At 43.4% G+C, this 19963-nt stretch overlaps 1 protein-coding gene across 1 annotated transcript in view; it reads left to right on the forward strand.

Annotated features, from left to right (window-relative positions):
• The window catches only part of DOCK7 (dedicator of cytokinesis 7), a 272852-nt gene that overhangs the window by 31946 nt on the left and 220943 nt on the right, over nucleotides 1-19963 (forward strand). The window contains exons 3-7 of the mRNA XM_073593823.1: nucleotides 41-216; nucleotides 2530-2598; nucleotides 5738-5867; nucleotides 10014-10226; nucleotides 16849-16934. Coding sequence (XP_073449924.1) covers nucleotides 41-216; nucleotides 2530-2598; nucleotides 5738-5867; nucleotides 10014-10226; nucleotides 16849-16934 — 674 coding nt within the window. The remainder of the gene's footprint in view (nucleotides 1-40; nucleotides 217-2529; nucleotides 2599-5737; nucleotides 5868-10013; nucleotides 10227-16848; nucleotides 16935-19963) is intronic.

Here is a 19963-nt window from a genome sequence, read left to right on the forward strand (position 1 = left end):
ATTCATTGGATGACCATGTCCTGTGATCTTGTGTCTTCAGGTACCTCTGACAGAAGTGGTGGATCCTGTGGATTTTGAGGAATATCTCATGAGTCATCCTATGGTTGTGGATTCGGGTCCTCTACGGGATCTGTATGAATTCCCTACAGATGATATCGAGGTGGTGTACACCCCCAGGGAATGTAGGACCGTGGTCTCATCCGTACCAGAAGAAAGGTAATGGGGGCTCCATTTATTACTTACTTTCATTTAAATTTATTGCAGTTTGGTATTCTTTGATAATGTAATGAGAGGATAGCCTGTCCACATAAAAGGAGGCGGTGGGGTTAGTGACAATGAAGCCTCTGGACTTGATTTATAATGTTCCATAGATTTGGGAGGGGTGGTGTTATAGGGGATGTTAAAATTTAATATACCCGTGTTGAAGCCCAAATTGAAATTTTAATATTAAATTGGCAAAATACATTGCAGGTGAATCAGAACCTATGGTGTCCAAAATCGTGCAGTTTGGTTTTTTTTTTTTTCTACTCGGGCTGTGGCTGATTTTTAAACAAAATCCTATCCCCTTCCAGCATGCCGTAGAACATTTGTCTCTAAACTGTGGCCTGTAGGCTGGATGTGGTCCTTTACCTTTCATATGGCCCTTGGGGCGCTGTTCCTCCCACTGACATCATTGGTGAGGCACCAATCATTCATCTGATGCCAACAATAGAACGCTATTCCTTCCACTGACACCAACAGTGGGGCACTATTCTTTCTACAGATACCAATGCTGGAAAACTATTCCTCCCACTGATACCAATGATGGGGCACTATTCCTCCCACTGATACCAATGATGGGGCACTATTCCTCCCACTGATACCAATGATGGGGCACTATTCCTCCCACTGATACCAATGATGGGGCATTATTCCTCCCACTGATACCAATGATGGGGCACCATATTCCTCCCACTGATACCAATGATAGGGCACTATTCCTCCCACTGATACCAATGATGGGGCACTATTCCTCCCACTGATACCAATGATGGGGCACTATTCCTCCCACTGATACCAATGATGGGGCACTATTCCTCCCACTGATACCAATGATGGGGCACTATTCCTCCCACTGATACCAATGATGGGGCACTATTCCTCCCACTGATACCAATGATGGGGCACTATTCCTCCCACTGATACCAATGATGGGGCACTATTCCTCCCATTAATATCAATGATAGGAAACTATTCCTCCCATTAATACCATTCATGGGGCACTATTCCTCCCATTAATACCAGTGATGTGGCACTATTCCTCCCACTGATACCAATGATGGGGCACTATTCCTCCCACTGATACCAATGATGGGGCACTATTCCTCCCACTGATACCAATGATGGGGCACTATTCCTCCCACTAATACCAATGATGGGACACTATTCCTTCCACTGATACCAATGATGGGACACTATTCCTTCCACTGATACAAATGATGGGACACTATTCCTCCCACTGATACCAATGATGGGGCACTATTCCTCCCACTGATACCAATGATGGGGCACTATTCCTCCCACTGATACCAATGATGGGGCACTATTCCTCCCACTGATACCAATGATGGGGCACTATTCCTCCCACTGATACCAATGATGGGGCACTATTCCTCCCACTGATACCAATGATGGGGCACTATTCCTCCCACTGATACCAATGATGGGGCACTATTCCTCCCATTAATATCAATGATAGGAAACTATTCCTCCCATTAATACCATTCATGGGGCACTATTCCTCCCATTAATACCAGTGATGTGGCACTATTCCTCCCACTAATACCAATGATGGGACACTATTCCTTCCACTGATACCAATGATGGGACACTATTCCTTCCACTGATACCAATGATGGGACACTATTCCTTCCACTGATGGGACACTTCCTCTCAGTGATATAAATGATGGGGCACTATTCCTCCCACTGACACCAACGAAGGGACACTCACTTTCACTTTAAAGGCCCAGAGCGGTTTAGTGTGCAGGTCAGCTTTCAGTTTTCGGCTGCAGTGAGCAGGCGGTAGGAGGCGGTAACATAGGCATTTAAGCTTCTTTTTTTTTTTGGCAACTTTATTGCACTGGTGTGCAGTGACATGCAGTGCCTTCCTGTGCTCTGGGGTAAAATGCTCCATATCTTCATTTTATCGCAGTTAATTGCACCACACCTCCAGGTTGCACTGTGGTGTAACACAGGCCACACAGAAAATAATTGTTTTCTATGTGTCCTCGCAGTGAGTCGCATTCTTCCAGTGCGGAAAAACACCAGTCACCACACTGGAGGAACAGGAACTTTAAACTTTTTTTAAATATGTAGTATTTAAATCTTTTTACAGCCTATCAAAAATCATTCTGTTGGGAGCATTATATGCACATGTTAATTGCTTGCAAGCATAGACATTGATTTGTAGAAGTGAATCTATCATTGCCTGGTGTTTTTTTGTATTTTGATTCTGATTTTCATGTATTTTTTTTTTATCTTGTTGCAGTGAAATGGATCCTCATGTCAAAGACTGCATACGAAGTTACACTGAGGACTGGGCCATCGTTAATAGGAAGTATGTTTTTGTTCTGTTTAATGACTACTTTAAGGCCTCCCCCGTTCACTTTAAGCATTTTGTAATCACAGGTAGAATCAACGCGATTCTGCCCCGTGATTCAGAATAGCGGCAGGAACACACACACACACACCGTGTGTTTTGATTGCCATTGTTGTTAATGTCACCCCAGTTGCGGTGTGATTCTGTGATTCGCACAACAAAATGTGTGTTTTAAAAATTGCGCTAAGCTTCTTTTGGGCAGCCCATTAACCACTTCAGCTCCGGAAGGTTTACCCCCTTCATGACCAGGCCATTTTTTTTTTTTTTTTTTGCGATACGGCACTGCGTTCCTTTGATAATTGCGTGGTCGTGCGACACTGTATCCAAAAAAGTGTCCTTTTTTTCCCACAAATAGAGCTTTCTGCGATTTTTTCTTTTGTTTTGTTTTTTTGCGCTATAAACAAAAAAAGACTGATAATTTAGAGAAAAATATTTTTTTTCTACTTCTTGCTATAAAACATACCCAATAAAAAAACGTAAAATCTAATTTATTCATGATCTTAGGCCAGTATGTATTCTGCTGCATATTTTTGGTAAAAAAAAAAAAATCCCAATAAGCATATATTGATTGTGGAACAGTTATAGCGTCTACAAACTATGGGATATCATTTTGGAATTTTTATTTTATTTATTTACTTTTACTAGTGATGGCGGCGATCAGTGACTTATAGAACTGCGATATTGCAGTGGACTAATCGGACAGCTAACTGACACTTTTTTGATACTTTTTTTGGGGACCAGTGACTAATACAGTGATAAGTGCTAAAAATATGCACTGTCACTGTACTAATGACACTGGCAGGGAAGGGGTTAACACCAGGGGCGATCAAAGGGTTAAATGTGTGCCTAGGGAGTGTTTGCTAACTGTGTGTGGGGGGGTGCTTGTACTGTGGGAAGGCAGAGATCCGTGTTTCTGCTTAGCAGGATCACAGCCTTACCTTGTCGCCGCACGGCCATCTGCCTTGTTCACATAGGCAGATCGCCGTTTTCCCACGTGTCCCGAACGATCGGCAGGCGCCGGAGGACACCGTGTTCAATCACAGCGAGAGCTGCGTGTGCATGTCCCAGACCTGGAAGTGCAGAATCACCTACTATGTAAGTGTTTCTGCCCAGAGCGGCATCTGGTTAAGGCTGGGCCAGTGTGAATTTTATGTCCGTTTTTTCACTGCAAATAAAAAAGCATTTGTTCAGCGGTTCTGGTGCGTTTTTTAAAGCGGTTCTGATGTGAATTTGCAAGGCTCAGCACCGGAGTTTTGTCACATCAGCGATTTTAGTGCTGGCCAATACATAGTAGATAAAGGGTGTCGACGCCTGTAGTAAGAGAGCAATCCGTGCCGAAATTCTGACGTGAAAACTGAACAGATTTGCGAACAAACGAACAAGATGTAGGATAACGTTGCCTATGTACACATAGGGGCCCATACACACTATAGCGTTGCAGTAAAACAGCAGCTCACGTTGCATGCGTTGATGCATTGTGGAGTCATTCACCCCGAATGAGACCCCAATACACCTTGCCAACAGATACACGTTGCAGTGCTCTGCAGTGTGCAGCAATGCATTAATAAACTCTGATTAGGCCCATTGTGGGTGAAACATGTCAGAGGGGTGTGACCAATGGGCTGGGATTTGAGCTGAAGACTTTTTCATTCACCTTAAATTGGAGTTGAATACAGTGTGTTGGCGGTACCTGCATGCAATGCACTAACATGGGTTGCGATGCATTACCAAAAATGCTGTATGTGTGATTTTTTTTTTTTTGTCCATTGTGGTGAGTTGGTAACACCTAGAGATGCACGATTCTGGCTAAAGTGAGAATCGCGTTTTTTTGTGGCTTAGAATAAAGATCACGATTCTTGCGGCGTAACATCATCTTTCACATTATACAACAAAATTGGGCTAACTTTACTGTTTAGTTTTTAAAAAAAAATGTATTAAAGTGTATTTTTTCCAAAAAATATTGCGTGTGAAAGACAGCTGCGCAAATACAGTGTGACATAAAATATTGCAACAACCACCATTTTGTTCTCTAGGGTCTCTGCTAAATTTTATATATATAATATAATGTTTGGGGGTTCTAAATAATTTTCTAGCAAAAAATACAGATTTTACCTTGTAATCAACAAGTATCAGAAAAAGGTTTAGTCTTTAAAGTGGACCTTCAGTCATTTTTTTCATCTTTCCATCTATTAAATCTGCTGCTCTTGTTGTTGTTGTAACTTTGGATAGTAAAACATTTTTTTTCAGACAGTAAATCCCTTATACAGCCCACTTCCTGTTTCTTGTCTGGTCATTAGACTAGGCTTATGACATCATACACAGATCTCTCTTTCACTCTCCTGAGAGTTTGACAGGAAGGGAGGGGGTATGAGTCATTAGAGGGCCAATGAGAGCTGCAGATGTGCCTCTGTGTAAATCCAAGAAGTGAACAGGCTCCAGCTTCAGCTGCCCACAGTTAAAATGGCTGCAGCCAGACTCAGTGGAGGGGAGATTTCTGCAGCATATTTGGCAAGTACAGAATCACAGTATATATAAAATAATATGCAAAGTGGTTGGAGGGAAGCTCAGAATGGCAAAGATGTTTTAAATACAAATTATGTGAGCGGACTGCAGTTCCTCTTTTAAGTGGTTAAACTGCCCTCATCTACAGACAGAAGTTCATTCCTTTGATCTGAAAGAACGAAATGTTACAATGTTTCTCTTTATCTCCTCCTAAGCTTGTGATAAACTTGCTGCCTCTTTTTTTTACAGCTGTGGGCTTGAGCAGAGATCTCTCTGCACTGAATCGTGGAAATGCTTTGTTAAGATCGCGCGGGGTAGAATCGCAATCTCGATTCTTTAACGATTACTCATGCAGCTTTAGTAGCGCCCATTCAAATGAATGGACTGCCCTAACATAATGCATGTTAATGTACCGCATTTGATAAAGACTGATATGAATGGGCCCTTAGTGTACTGGCCAAGGGGCTCAGCAGGGACAAGTCTCAACAGACCAAATCTATAAAGCCGATGCAAAACACGCTTGTGATGGAACGCACTTTAAGAAGCGGGCAGTTTTGGTGAATCATTTTCTAAATCAGAGCTGTGTGTCTGACAGATACCACAAACTAGGAACCGGCTTCAATCCCAACACCCTGGACAAGCAGAAGGAGCGGCAGAGGGGTTTACCCAAACAAGTCTTTGAGTCAGATGAGGCCCCGGAGAGCAGCAGTTATCAGGATGAGCAGGTACAAGTATCCTTTTGTTTACTTACAGCCACAGACTCACATGCTTGTCCTGCTTTATCCAGCACTGTGGACTGGTTCAGGTTGTGGGAGCATTTGGCTTGGTCTATACGTGAAGGTCGCCAGGCTTAATGTCATTTTGAATCATTAGGACAGGCCTCTTGAGTTTTTGCTGATAAGTATAGCTATTGTATTGTATCCAGTGAGCTCATCCGGAAGTTAAAAAAAAAAATCAGGCTCGTGTATTCTTATTTGTCAATGCGCGTTATCATGAAGGGTCAATGTTGCTCGGAACAACTACCCTGTTTCCCGGAAAATAAGACCTAGCGTGATTGTCGGTGATGGCTGCAGTATAAGCCCTACCCCCAAATAAGCCCTAGTTAAAGTCCTCGTAGGTCTTATTTCCAGGGTAGGGCTTATTTTCTGGGAAACAGGGTAGGGCTTATTTGGGGGGTAGGGCTTATATTGCAGCCATCACCGACAATCACGCTAGGTCTTATTTTCAGGGAAACGGTATGTTGGCCAAACTAATGGTTTGGCCAACATACACAGTTTTCAAGTGACCATAAATTATACTCCAAACTGAAGATGAAGCCTTGAAATGTATACAAGAAGGGTGCAGTTTAATCGCTCAAGTCTCCCGTGTCTCAACCAGGCCATTCCACTGCTATAATTACTTTAGCACTCTTGACGTATGTAGTACAGTGGGGATGGAAAGTATTCAGACCCCCTTAATTTTTTCACTCTTTGTTATATTGCAGCCATTTGCTAAAATCATTTAAGTTCATTTGTTTCCCTCATTAATGTACACACAGCACCCCATATTGTACACACAGCACCCCATATTGACAGAAAGACACAGAATTGTTGACATTTTTGCAGATTTATTAAAAAAAGAAACTGAAATATCACATGGTCCTAAGTATTCAGACCCTTTGCTGTGACACTCATATATTTAACTCAGGTGCTGTCCATTTCTTCTAATCATCCTTGGGATGGTTCTACAGCTTCATTTGAGTCCAGCTGTGTTTGATTATACTGATTGGACTTGATTAGGAAAGCCACACACCTGTCTATATAAGACCTTACAGCTCATAGTGCATGTCAGAGCAAATGAGAATCATGAGGTCAAAGGAACTGCCTGAAGAGCTCAGAGACAGAATTGTGGCAAGGCACAGATCTGGCCAAAGTTACAAAAAAATTTCTGCTGCACTTAAGGTTCCTAAGAGCACAGTGGCCTCCATAATCCTTAAATGGAAGACGTTTGGGACGACCAGAACCCTTCCTAGAGCTGGCCGTCTGGCCAACACTGAGCTATCGGGGGAGAAGAGCCTTGGTGAGAGAGGTACAGAAGAACCCAAAGATCACTGTGGCTGAGCTCCAGAGATGCAGTCGGGAGATGGGAGAAAGTTGTAGAAAGTCAACCATCACTGCAGCCCTCCACCAGTCGGGGCTTTATGGCAGAGTGGATCGACGGAAGCTTCTCCTCAGTGCAAGACACATGAAAGCCCGCATGGAGCTTGTGTACAATATGGGGTGCTGTGTGTACATTAATGAGGAAAAAAAATGAACTTTAAATGATTTTAGCAAATGGCTGCAATATAACAACGGGTGAAAAATTTAAGGGGGTCTGAATACGTTCCGTCCCCACTGTACATCCAGAGAGTGAAGGGTTAAGCACAAGCTCATGGCTGCAGTGGCTCCTTTCTATCCAGCTCCTGGATAAGATGTAAAAAGTTGCCCAGTCAGCTTTATAGCTGTCTGAATTTTTTCAGATCCAGCGTCTCAGTTTCACTTTATCTGAGGTTACAGTGCCTTGAAAAAGTATTCATACCCATTGAAACTTTCCGTATTTCGTCATGTTACAACCAAAAGCATAAATGTATTTTATGTGATAGACCAACACCAAGTGGCCCATAATTGTGAAGTGGAAGGAAAATGATAAATGGTTTTCAATTTTTGAAAAGTGTGGGGGTACATTTGTATTCAGCCCCATTTACTCTGATACCCCTAACTAAAATCTAGTGGAACTAATTACCTTCATAAGTCACCTAATTAGAGTCTACCTGTGTGTAATTTAATCTCAGTATAAAATACAGCTGTTCTGTGAAGCCCTCAGAGGTACAAACAAACACCTACGTGTTTGGTTGTAACATGAAAAAATGTGGAAAATTTCAAGGGGTATGAATACTTTTTCAAGGCACTGTATGTTTTCCTTTTGGCTATTACAAAGGATCTATCAAGACATTATAACCATACAGTTTATGGTGAGACTAAAGGAATCAAAAAGCCCTCCACATGAATCAATGCATAGTACAATAAAGGTATTCACTTTTCATTCTATCACATATCCGCAAAATAAGAGAAATACTATTCATTTCCGGACAGTGGGCAGTGCCTGACAAATCATTCCTTTATATCCCAACAACCAAATATGCATCCAGAACCACTGGTGTATAATGCCCACATAGCCTTATATGGTAGAGATATTTATTGCAACAGCTGTTTCAGGCTTTTGGCTATCATCAGTGCAGTATGTGGAAACAGTGGCTTCTATGGAGTAGGGTTTGGGAGCCAATGAGACATTATAACTGTACAGCTTATAGCGAAAAGGGACTAGAGCCCTAGTGCCCAACTTGCAGCCTGAGGGCTGTATGCGGCCCCTTGGCACGTTTTGTGTGACCTTTGGGGCCCCTGCAGATGCTAATCTGTATTTCACTATTGCCCTGTTATTGACGTGATTTCTAGCAGTCTCATGCAACATATCTCCGGTCAATGACTGTCTCCTGAAGCATTTCCCCAGTCTCCAACAATTTCTGAAGCATGCTCATAGTCTCTTAATGTCTCCTACAGCATGTCTGCTGTCCCTAAACCATCTCTTGTATCACGTCTGCAGTCTCTGACCGTCTCCTGTACCATTTACACAGTCTCTGACCATCTCTTGTATCATGTCTTCAGTCTCTGACCATCTCTTGTATCATGTCTGCAGTCTCTGACCATCTCTTGTATCATGTCTGCAGTCTCTGACCATCTCTTGTATCATGTCTGTAGTCTCTGACCATCTCTTGTATCATGTCTGTAGTCTCTGACCATCTCTTGTATCATGTCTGCAGTCTCTGACCGTCTCTTGTATCATGTCTGTAGTCTCTGACCATCTCTTGTATCATGTCTGCAGTCTCTGACCATCTCTTGTATCATGTCTGCAGTCTCTGACCATATCTTGTATCATGTCCGCAGTCTCTGACCATCTCATGTATCATGTCTGCAGTCTCTGACCATCTCTTGTATTATGTCTGCAGTCTCTGACCATCTCTTGTATCATGTCTGCAGTCTCTGACCATCTCTTGTATTATGTCTGCAGTCTCTGACCATCTCTTGTATTATGTCTGCAGTCTCTGACCATCTCATGTATCATGTCTGCAGTCTCTGACCATCTCATGTATCATGTCTGCAGTCTCTGACCATCTCTTGTATCATGTCTGCAGTCTCTGACCATCTCTTGTATCATGTCTGCAGTCTCTGACCATATCTTGTATCATGTCCGCAGTCTCTGACCATCTCATGTATCATGTCTGCAGTCTCTGACCATCTCATGTATCATGTCTGCAGTCTCTGACCATCTCTTGTATTATGTCTGTAGTCTCTGACCATCTCTTGTATCATGTCTTCAGTCTCTGACCATCTCTTGTATCATGTCTTCAGTCTCTGACCATCTCTTGTATCATGTCCACGGTCTCTGACCATCTCTTGTATTATGCTCAAAACCTTTAGCTATATGCTGTTGTGTGTCTGCTGTCTCTGATACTGAGTATTCACAGAATTATATGTGTGGCCCTTTGGTGATGTCAAGGTCTAAACGAATCAAAGGGCCCTCCAACCAAATCAGTGTGTAGCACAGTAAAGTCTTCTTAAAACCAAAGGTGTAATGAGGAATAATCCTCTTATTTTGGGGATTTGTGATAGAATGGGACATTGTCAATACCTTTTATTCTAGGAAGGCTTTACTCATCTAAATATGGATCTATAGAACACAAGCAAATGTATGAAAAGGAATCCAACCTATCCTGATATAGATTGTAAAATAAGATGTCTGAAAATATGACTGCAGAAAAATATGCCTAAAATCTCAATCTCTCTCTCTCTACAAAGGATGATCTGAAGAGGCGCTCAATGTCCATGGACGACACGCCGCGAGGAAGCTGGGCCTGCAGCATCTTCGATCTCAAAAACTCCCTCCCTGACGCCCTGCTTTCAAACCTGCTCGACCGCACCCCCAACGAGGAGATCGATCACATGAACGAACACCAAAGGAAGTCAAGCCGTCACAAAGAAGTCTTTGCACTACATCCAGCTCAGGATGAGGTATGATCAGCATACGATTCAGAGATTCCCAGCCCTTTGCACCTACTTGCCCATACATGCATCTGGTCTACACAGCAGTTGTCAGCATGCTTTGAAGTTTTGTATTTGTAAAGATTACACGCATCAATAGGCTTATGAATGTTCCCATGCTTCCTGTTCTTTATCTTCAGAAGCAATAAATGCTCAAATGCCAAAGTTTTTTTTTTTTTTTCTAGCGTCTTATGGAAACAACAAACATGAAGAACTTAGAAAATGAATTTTATCCTACAAAATTAGGGCTTGCCCGTGTTATTTCCAGATATTATTATTATTATTATTTTATTTTATTTTTTTTAAGAAATACTCTTTATTGTTTATAATGGCATTGCTGATTAAACCCTCCATGACCAAGGTCAAAACAAACCTTAAAAGAGAAGTTTGGGTTTCCCAAAATAACTTATAAAAAATTATACTCACCTAGGTGGATGCTGCATCAGTCCCCCACTGGCTCTGCGCTGAGAACTGGGCGATTGCCCCTCTCACTGGAGTGCTGGGCTGTGGAGGCAGCGGGAGAAGCTGGTGCAGTCTCCCAGCAGCTTGCTAAGAGGCTGAGCCAGCTGCCAGAGTATATATATATATATATATATAGATAGCGCTTTACATATACATTGTACATTCACATCAGTCCCTAACCCTCAAGGAGCTTACAATCTAAGGTCCCTAACTCACATTCATACATACTAGGGACAATTTAGACAGAATCCAATTAACCTACCAGCATGTCTTTGTAGTGTGGGAGGAAACCGGAGTACCCGGAGGAAACCCACACAGGCACAGGGAGATCATGCAAACTCCAGGCAGGTAGTGTCGTGGTTGGGATTTGAACCAGCGACCCTTCTTACTGCTAGGCGAATATATATATAAATAAAGCTGGTCATAAATAGGTAAAATTTTGAATGAAGTTCATAGGAAGAAGGTTCTAAGAAAATTTGTTAACATTGGCACTTATACTGCCACTCACTAAACTAGATCAAGCCCCAATCTAGTTAATCTTAATTTTTTTTATTTTTCTTTCCGACACATTGTATCTTTTCCTCTTCACAGAGGAGAAACACTGTGGCAGTTTTTCACAATAGTGATCGCTGTGATTGGCTGACAAAGACTGCTGTTAGAAATGACGGGCCCTGTACAGCCTACCTTCCCCCACTCCCACCCCTTTCCCCGAATTACAAAAATCACAATTTAAAAAAAAAAAATTCCCATTTTTAAAAATGTTTTTTACAATTTATAAAATATTTTTTATTTGTAAAATATTTTCTTTCTTTCTTTTTTCTTTTTTTTTTTTACACAAAGGCTCCTGTTCTTTCATTAACAGAAGCATAGTAAGCACAGTTTATGAATGGACACAAGAGCGATCGGTACAGGTTGTTCACTGTGTCCAATTCAGAAAAGGAAGGGGCCTATTGAATTACATATTTAAAACCTCCTGGGATAGGAGGGATGCGAGAAAGGTTATGCTGCTTTCCCTTGATATACGGAAAGCATTCGATCATATTTCATAGGACTATCTATTTAGGATTCTACATAGGTGGAACTTTGGCCCTCAATTCTTGTTTTTTTTGCAGGCACTTTATAGCAACCCCTCGGCCCCGATACGCCTACAGAGTTACATCTCTATCCGGTCAGGTACTAGGCAGGGATGCCCCCTCTCCCCTATTCTTTTTGTAATTGCCATCGAGACCCTGGCTATGGCAATTTGTGCTCACCCAGATATATTGGGCATTAACAGTTGGGGTAGACAAAAAAAATGTGCACTGTTTGCAGACGATCTACTCCTGTTTCTGTCCCCCTCCCCCCCCACATACTTCCCTGCCGTCAGTTCTGGATCTCCTTCAGCGCTTTGGAAATATCTCCGGCTTAGCTGTCAATTGGGAGAAGTCAGTAGCCCTGAATGTAAACCTGGATGAGGATGTAATACGGAGTCTCCGGGGGCATTATAGTTTTGCGTGGCACTCTAATTCTATTCCCTACCTTGGCATTACATTGACGCCTTCTTTGACAACACTCTACCGCTCTAATTATTCACGTCTTTTTACTCAGTTGGATCGATCTGGTGGTCTTTCCTGGATGGGTAGAATAGCCTCGATCAAGATGGTAGTGCTCCCCAGGATCCTTTATTATTTTCGTGTCCTACCTATTGCAGTTCCATCCCAGGAGTTACAGAAATTCCAAGCCCAGCTATTGAAGTTTATTTGGGGTCCTAGAGGTCAGAGATTGGCCCAGCGCACACTGTATACTTTGCGAGAACTTGGGGGGATGGGGGTCCCAGACCTTAAGCAATACTATAAAGCAGCACAGATGGCCCAGTTGGTTCAGATATATTCCTCTCCATGCAGGCCGGAGTGGGTGGCCCCGGAGGAGCAGGCTTGCAGGCCTCTTCGCATTGACCTTTTGATGTGGATCCCATTTCGGCAGCGTCCATCGATCCTGTGTCTTCCCCTCTCTTTCTATGCAAGTCTGGGATTCATCCTGTGGGGCTGTGCCTCTTCGGTCCCCACACACTCCGGTGGCCCCTCTGTTCAACAACCCGGCATTTCCGCCTGGCCTATGCCGACAGGAATTCCAGTGGTGGAATGATAAGGGCCTGTATAGAATAGGTGGTTTCTTTGACCATAAAGGAATTTGTCCAGTGTCTTACTTTGTGCAGCGGTTGAAGGTGCCTCCATTTGAGCTTTGCTGTCTCCAGCAGATCCTGCACTTTCTGCGTTCGTTGCAGAGATCTACATCTGATATTACCACGCGCTTTGCTTTTGAGTCTAGATGTTTCAATGGGGATGCTCGGAGGGGGGGGCATCTCAGTGCTGTACATATTGTTTGTTTACCCACCTCCGAAATTGCTGTATATGTTGGCGTGGGAGCGGCACTTAGGGGAGGAGATTGATTTGAGTGATTGGTGGAAGTGGTCTCCTCGTACATATAAGGGTATCATGAACACAGCCCTGGCGGAGGGAGGATATAAGGTGCTTTCTAGATGGTACCTGGGGGCCTGACCGCCTCTCCAAAATGTACCAGGGAGCTTCCTCTCTGTGTTTTCTGGGATGTGGTCAACCTGGTCACGTATGGTGGACCTGTGCCAAAGTTCGCCTGTTTTGGATTAGAGTTCATTCCCTGATCTATTCTGTGACCATGGTGAATATAGTTAAAAATCCTGAGGTGGCTCCTCTTAACGAACCTGTTGTTGATACTCCCAGACACGTTCAGACTTTAATCAATTTTATGTTTCTCGCGGCGAAAATCGCTATAGCGACTGCTTTGAAGAAACCGGTGGTAGATTTAGCTGTTATGAAAAATAAACTGACATGGATCGTGCTCAACGAAAAGCTGGTCGGTTTTTTGCAGGTTAAAACTGCTAAGTTTGACCGTGTTTGGGATCCTTGGGTTAGGTATCTCCAACTTCCAGCTGACTGAGGGGTGTGGGTGGTGGAGGCGGGCGTTCGGACATTCCTTTTGTTTCTGCTGTGCCTCATCCTTCTTCTCCTTTCTTCCTTCCCTTCGTTCGTTCTTTTCTTTGTCTTTCTTCCTTTTATTTGCTCTTCTCCCCCTTTTCTTTCTTGGATCCGCAATTCCTCTATTATCTAGTTGAGTTGCTATTGCTTATGGTTGCGTATTACGTTTACCCACGGCCCATTCTGGCGTGCTGGTAGGTGATAGCAAAATCTGGTTCTAATGTTTTCCTTGGGGGGGAGGCTTTCCGAATGGGATGGCTGTTTGCTCCGTATGACCCCTTTTCTTTATGTTGAATTCCTATTTTACCTGGCATCCTTTTGGGTTGGGAGTAGCTGGTGACATAATGTTTGATTCCCACTTTATACTTGTTATTACTGTTTTAATATGCACCACCTGCGTTGTGGATTCCCCCTTATTTTTGAATTTTTTTTTATTTCAATAAACATATTGAAACAGAATTACATATTTACTGACCTCTTCCCCCACTCTCCATCTGCCTGCGGACCCACAGCAGCTGACGGGAGAGGGAAGCTGGTGGTGCTGTGGGGGGACAAGGGGGGGCCCGGGTACACAGGGGTGAATCAGATGTGGGCAGCCCAGGGATTGGGATTGTTGTGTCAGAATTGGAGGACAATTACGGAATGGTGCACTGTGTCTGTGTTTCCCCCTCCAGCAGCTGAAAGGCAGGAGGAGGAGGGGGAGAAGCCAGCTTTCAGCTGCTGGAGAGAGAGACACAGACACAGTGCTTTCTTCTGTAATTGTCCTCCTGTCCCGCCATCCCTGACCCCCCGTGTGCCCCCTACAGGAAGACTGGTAGTACCCCCTATCGGCTGATAAAGGCATTCAATTACTATTAAGTATAACCTAAAAGTGTGTGCATAGGCAAGACAAAACACATACATGTATATCTCTGCATGCACATTTCACCATGTTTTATCCCTTTATACATGATAGAAGTACAGGAAAAGACCTGCTGATCTGCCAGAAATCAAGCAAAGCTCCTACCTTCCTGTTTGAGCTGAAAGCTCTGCCTCTGCTGCACTAAAGTCCCATGCACTGTTGTCAACCCTGCCCAGCTCTCCTCAGCTGGACTGCAGAAAACATCCCTATCCTCATCATCATGGCAGTAATGGGGAATTTCAGTACAGCCGAGGCAGAGTTGTCAGTTCACTACAAGAATTTGACATTGGAATTCTAACGGGATGCACAGGCAGGGCCGGCTCAAGACATTGTGCTGCTTGGGCCCAAGAATGAAACCCCCCCCCCCCCCAAAAAAAATAACGACCTATTATACTAAAGATTGGCATGTGGCATTAATAAACATTAATGGATTTTAGTTGTGCCCAACCAGGCTGCCCCCCCATGGACAATGTGCCTGGCTGCTGAGTTCATCCCCCCCCATCCCTGCACTGATTGGCAGCACTGATGGGCACTAAAAGGTGCCCCTTATTGACACTGATAGGTGGAACTGATCAGCAGCACTGATGGGTAGCAAAGATTGTTAGCATTGATTGGCACTGACTGGCAGCATTGATGGGCACTGATAGGTAGCACAGATTGTTAGCCTTGATTGGCAGCACTGATGGGCACTGATCAGCAGCACTGATGGACACTGATTGGTGGAACTGTTAGGCAGCAATGGTTGGCACTATTTGGTAGCACTGATAGGCAGCACTTATTGGCCCTGATTGGTACTGATGGGCAGCACTGAAGGGCACTGGTTGGCATTGAGGGGCTGCACTGATTGGCAGCGTTGATGGGCACTGATAGGTGGCAGTAATAGGCGACACTGGTTGGCACTAATAGGTGCCACTGACTGGCAGCACTGATGGGCACTGGCACTGATTGGCAACACTAATTGGCATTGATTGGCAGCACTGATAGGTGGCATTAATTGGCATTGATAGGCAGCACTAATAGGTGGCACTGATTGGCACTGATAGGCATCAGCACTGATGGACACTGACAGAGGATAGCGGGAGTTTCACTTTGAGCAGATCATAAGGCTTGCCAGAGCCCCCCAGTGTGTGAAACTGTCAGCTAATGTAACTGCATTGAGGGAGGGAGATCAGCTGTCACAACTCAGCGGTGATGTCGGGGGTGGGCCGAGCCGCGGAACTGAGCAGCTATCAAACACCAGACAATCATCTGGCTGTTTAAGAAAGGGGGCGGCGCCACATACATGTAGTGGCCCGCACAGACCTCACCCCATTGGCTGGTGTTTGATAGCAGTTCGGTCCCGCCCACTCCCGACATCACCGCTGCCTGGGCTACACATTCCTTGGATGCAGTCTTTCACAGCATCCCAGCGGGCAGATATTGGAAAACAGCACGGTGATTAGGGGGTGTGGCGGCGGGTACTCCTGAAAACTTTTCACTGCACGCCCTGGCCGGCTGCCGCCCCTCTTAAAGCGGTGGTCCACCTATCTGTCGTTTTTTTTTTTTTTTTTTTTTTAGTTCATTCACAAACTTTTCTTCTCAGCATTACATACTCACATATTGTGTGTAATATGTCCGCCTGTGTCAGATTTCGTCGGAAAGAATAACTTATGTTATTCACTGCAGGCGGTTTCCATCTTCATTGTGGGCATTTGAAGCCCACAAGCATTTATTTCCTGGATGTGGTGAATGCTGTGCTCCCAGCATTCACCGCTCGTTCCCGCACATGCTCAGTGGCATCCTGGGAAGCCTGAGACTAGCTCCCAGGAGTCTGGGAGAGGCTAGAAACACGCCTACTCCCACGGGAGGAGAACCAGGAAGTGCAAAGAAGAATAGAAAAATAAAAGGTAATTACGGCGATTTAAATTTTTTTAAACGGCATGTCAGCATCTAGGCAAGGAAGAGAATACATACAGATATTGTTCAAAATTTGGGTGGAACCCCGCTTTAAAGTGCCGCCTGGGACAGTGGTCCCTATGGGTCCCATGGTCGGGCAGGCCCTGTGTACAGGTACATATCTGCACTTACAGCATTTTTAAAGTGATAGAACATAGGGGGAATGTATATGTATTGCAGAGATGTATTGAATCTCTTTATTTGTCCAGACTTGTTCTTTAAGAACATTTTTTTTCTTTCTTTCTTTCTTTAGTCAAGGTCAGTGATGTGTCAAGTAAATATGAACCTTTTTGATTTCTAGGATGAACCTATCGAGCGCCTCAGTGTTCCCGAAGTACCAAAAGAACATTTTGGTCAGAGGCTGCTGGTGAAATGTCTGACCCTCAAGTAAGTGCAGAAACCATCACACAAGAGGTTGCAGGAATTCCTCTTTTCATAGTTAGTATAATGATCTATCACCCCCATCTACGCCTCTAACTGAGCACCTGTTGTCTTCTCTCATTGTTTTATGCACACTTTACTGATTTGTTCTTTAGTATTTTCATGACTGTATATCTCATGTGAAGTTATAGATAATTTTCTCTAGTGCAGTGGTGGTCAACTTTATTGATATGTGGGGCCTCAAGTGAGGCCTTTGACATTGTCAAAAGGTGGCACATAAAATTTAGTGAATATTCTGTGTCTGAGACAGCAGATACACAACAGGATATAGTCAAAGGCTATGGGCATGATACAAGAGACGGTCAGAGACTGCGGACATGATACAAGAGACGGTCAGAGACTGCGGACATGATACAAGAGACGGTCAGAGACTGCGGACATGATACAAGAGACGGTCAGAGACTGCGGTCATGATACAGGAGACGGTCAGAGACTGCGGACATGATACAAGAGATAATAATAGACTGCGGACATGATACAAGAGATAATAATAGACTGTGGACATACTACAGGAGTCTGTCAGAGACTGCAGATATGTTATAAGAGTTTTTGGAGACTAGAGACTTATTACAGTGCCTTGAAAAAGTATTCATACCCTTTGACATTTTCCACATTTTTGTCATGTTACAACCAAAAACGCAAATGTATTTTATTGGGATTTTATGTGATAGACCAACACAAAGTGTCACATAATTGTGAAGTGGAAGGAAAATGATAAATGGGTTTCAAAATGTTTTACAAATAAATATGTGAAAAGTGTGGGGTACATTTGTATGGCGCCCCCCGGAGTCAATACTTTGTAGAACCGCCTTTCACTGCAATTACAGCAGCAAGTCTTTTTGGGGATGTCTCTACCAGTTTTGCACATCTAGAGAGGGACATTTTTGCCCATTCTTCTTTGTAAAATATCTCAAGCTCTGTGAGATTGGATGGAGAGCGTCTGTGAACAGCAATTTTCAAGTCTTGCCACAGATTGTCAATTGGATTTAGGTCTGGACTGTGACTGGGCCATTCTTACACATGAATATGCTTTGATCTAAACCATTCCATTGTAGCTCTGGTTGTATGTTTAGGGTCGTTGTCCTGCTGGAGGGTGAACCTCCACCCCAGTCTCAAGTCTTTTGCAGATTCTAACAGGTTTTCTTCTAAGATTGCCCTGTATTTGGCACCATTCATCTACCCATCAACTCTGACCAGCTTTCCTATCCCTGCTGAAGAAAAAAAATAAACAAAACAACAGTCTTTGTGATACAAGTTTAAGGAGTTCAAAACAGAAACACACTAACCAAGGAAATCCTCAAGGGAAGGAGTTAATTCAAAAGTCTATCTGACACCACACTCCTTGCAGCTCAGTAATCAGGGGGAAACTGATAACTGTGAAGACATAAGAAAAATCTGAGCGCACAGGCTCATGGCGCAAATAACGTTTGTTTATTGGAATTTAGAAGATAAAACAATGCACTTACAAGTGTAGGTGAAAAAGGTCAAAATGCAGCGCTAAATTAAAAATAATAAAATGATTATAATAGTCCGTTGAAACAATTTTGAAGAGTAGAAGTGACGTGAAACCTTCACCAAAACTTCAGTGTGCACAAAGGAAGCACACCACACCCACGTGCAGCCAATCATGAAAAGCATGCGATGTAATCATATGATGCCAAGGCTCAACTGTAGCTCCAAAAGACACACTCCATCACAGACAGCCAGAAAATGGAAAAGCCAGATGGTCACATGACATCAGGACATCAAGGTTCACATGGGCAGATGAATTGATTATGTAGTCACCAGCGAGATAACCCAGTAGAAAAAGAACAATAATAGTGAAGCCCGTATGGGTAAAAAAAAAAGGCATTTATTGTAGTCTACTGACAAATATGCAGTATACATCATCACAAAATGAAAATGGTCTGCGGTTCACAGCGCGCTTGCATCAGCCAGCCTGACATGTTTCATCCTATGTGGATATCATCAGAGGCGCCTCGCCTCTTTCTTCTTGTCACTCTTCCATAAAGGTCAGATTTGTGGAGAGCACGACTAATAGTTGTCCTGTGGACAGATTCTCCCACCTGAGCTGTGGATCTCTGCAGCTCCTCCAGAGTTACCATGGACCTCTTGGCTCTTCTCTGATGAATGCTCTCCTTGCCCGGCCTGTCAGTTTAGGTGGACGGCCATGTCTTGGTAGATTTGCAGTTGTGCCATACTGTTTCCATTTTCGGATGATGGATTGAACAGAGCTCCGTGTGATGTTCAAAGCTTGGGATACTTTTTATAACCTAACCCTGCAGTAAACTTCTCCACAACTTTATCCCTGACCTGTCTGGTATGTTCCTTGGTCTTCACTTTGCTGTTTCACTAAGGTTCTCTAACAAACTTCTGAGGGCTTCACAGAACAGCTGTATTTATACTGAGAATAAATTACACACAGGTGGACTCTATTTGCTTTTGATACAGCCCAGATTTCTTTGCAGGGAAACCATTTTTTGAAGTTTTTTTTAATTCATCAGCAACAGTGCTTTAATATCACTAAACAGGTTGTACATTCAGTGCCTAATATGTGAATGGCATTTTGAGGTATTGCACTACCCTGGATTTCTCACAAGAGGGCACTATATGCTACTTTTTGAATAAAACGTTATATGGTTAATTCTAAGCAGTTTTGCTACATACATAGCTCCCAACTGTCCCTGATTTGGAGGGACTGTCCCTGATTTCCAGCAATGTCCCTCTGTCCTTCATTACTCCTCGTTTGTCCCTCATTTTGGTCTGATCTTTATAGATTTTTTGTTTAATAAATTTTTATTAAAGAAAAATAGAGCAAAGATATACATATATCTCAAAATAAATACGTTCTCGGAAATAAAATAACATAGATGTCAGTACTCACATATTACACCGATTACCTATAAGCCAACAGTCCAAAAAATGGCTCTAGAATTATACAAAGTGCTATTGTAATACCTAAGTAAACAAAGGAT

Source organism: Aquarana catesbeiana, linkage group LG07 (assembly GCF_042186555.1).
Source record: "Aquarana catesbeiana isolate 2022-GZ linkage group LG07, ASM4218655v1, whole genome shotgun sequence".
Classification (NCBI taxonomy): Eukaryota; Metazoa; Chordata; class Amphibia; order Anura; family Ranidae; genus Aquarana; species Aquarana catesbeiana.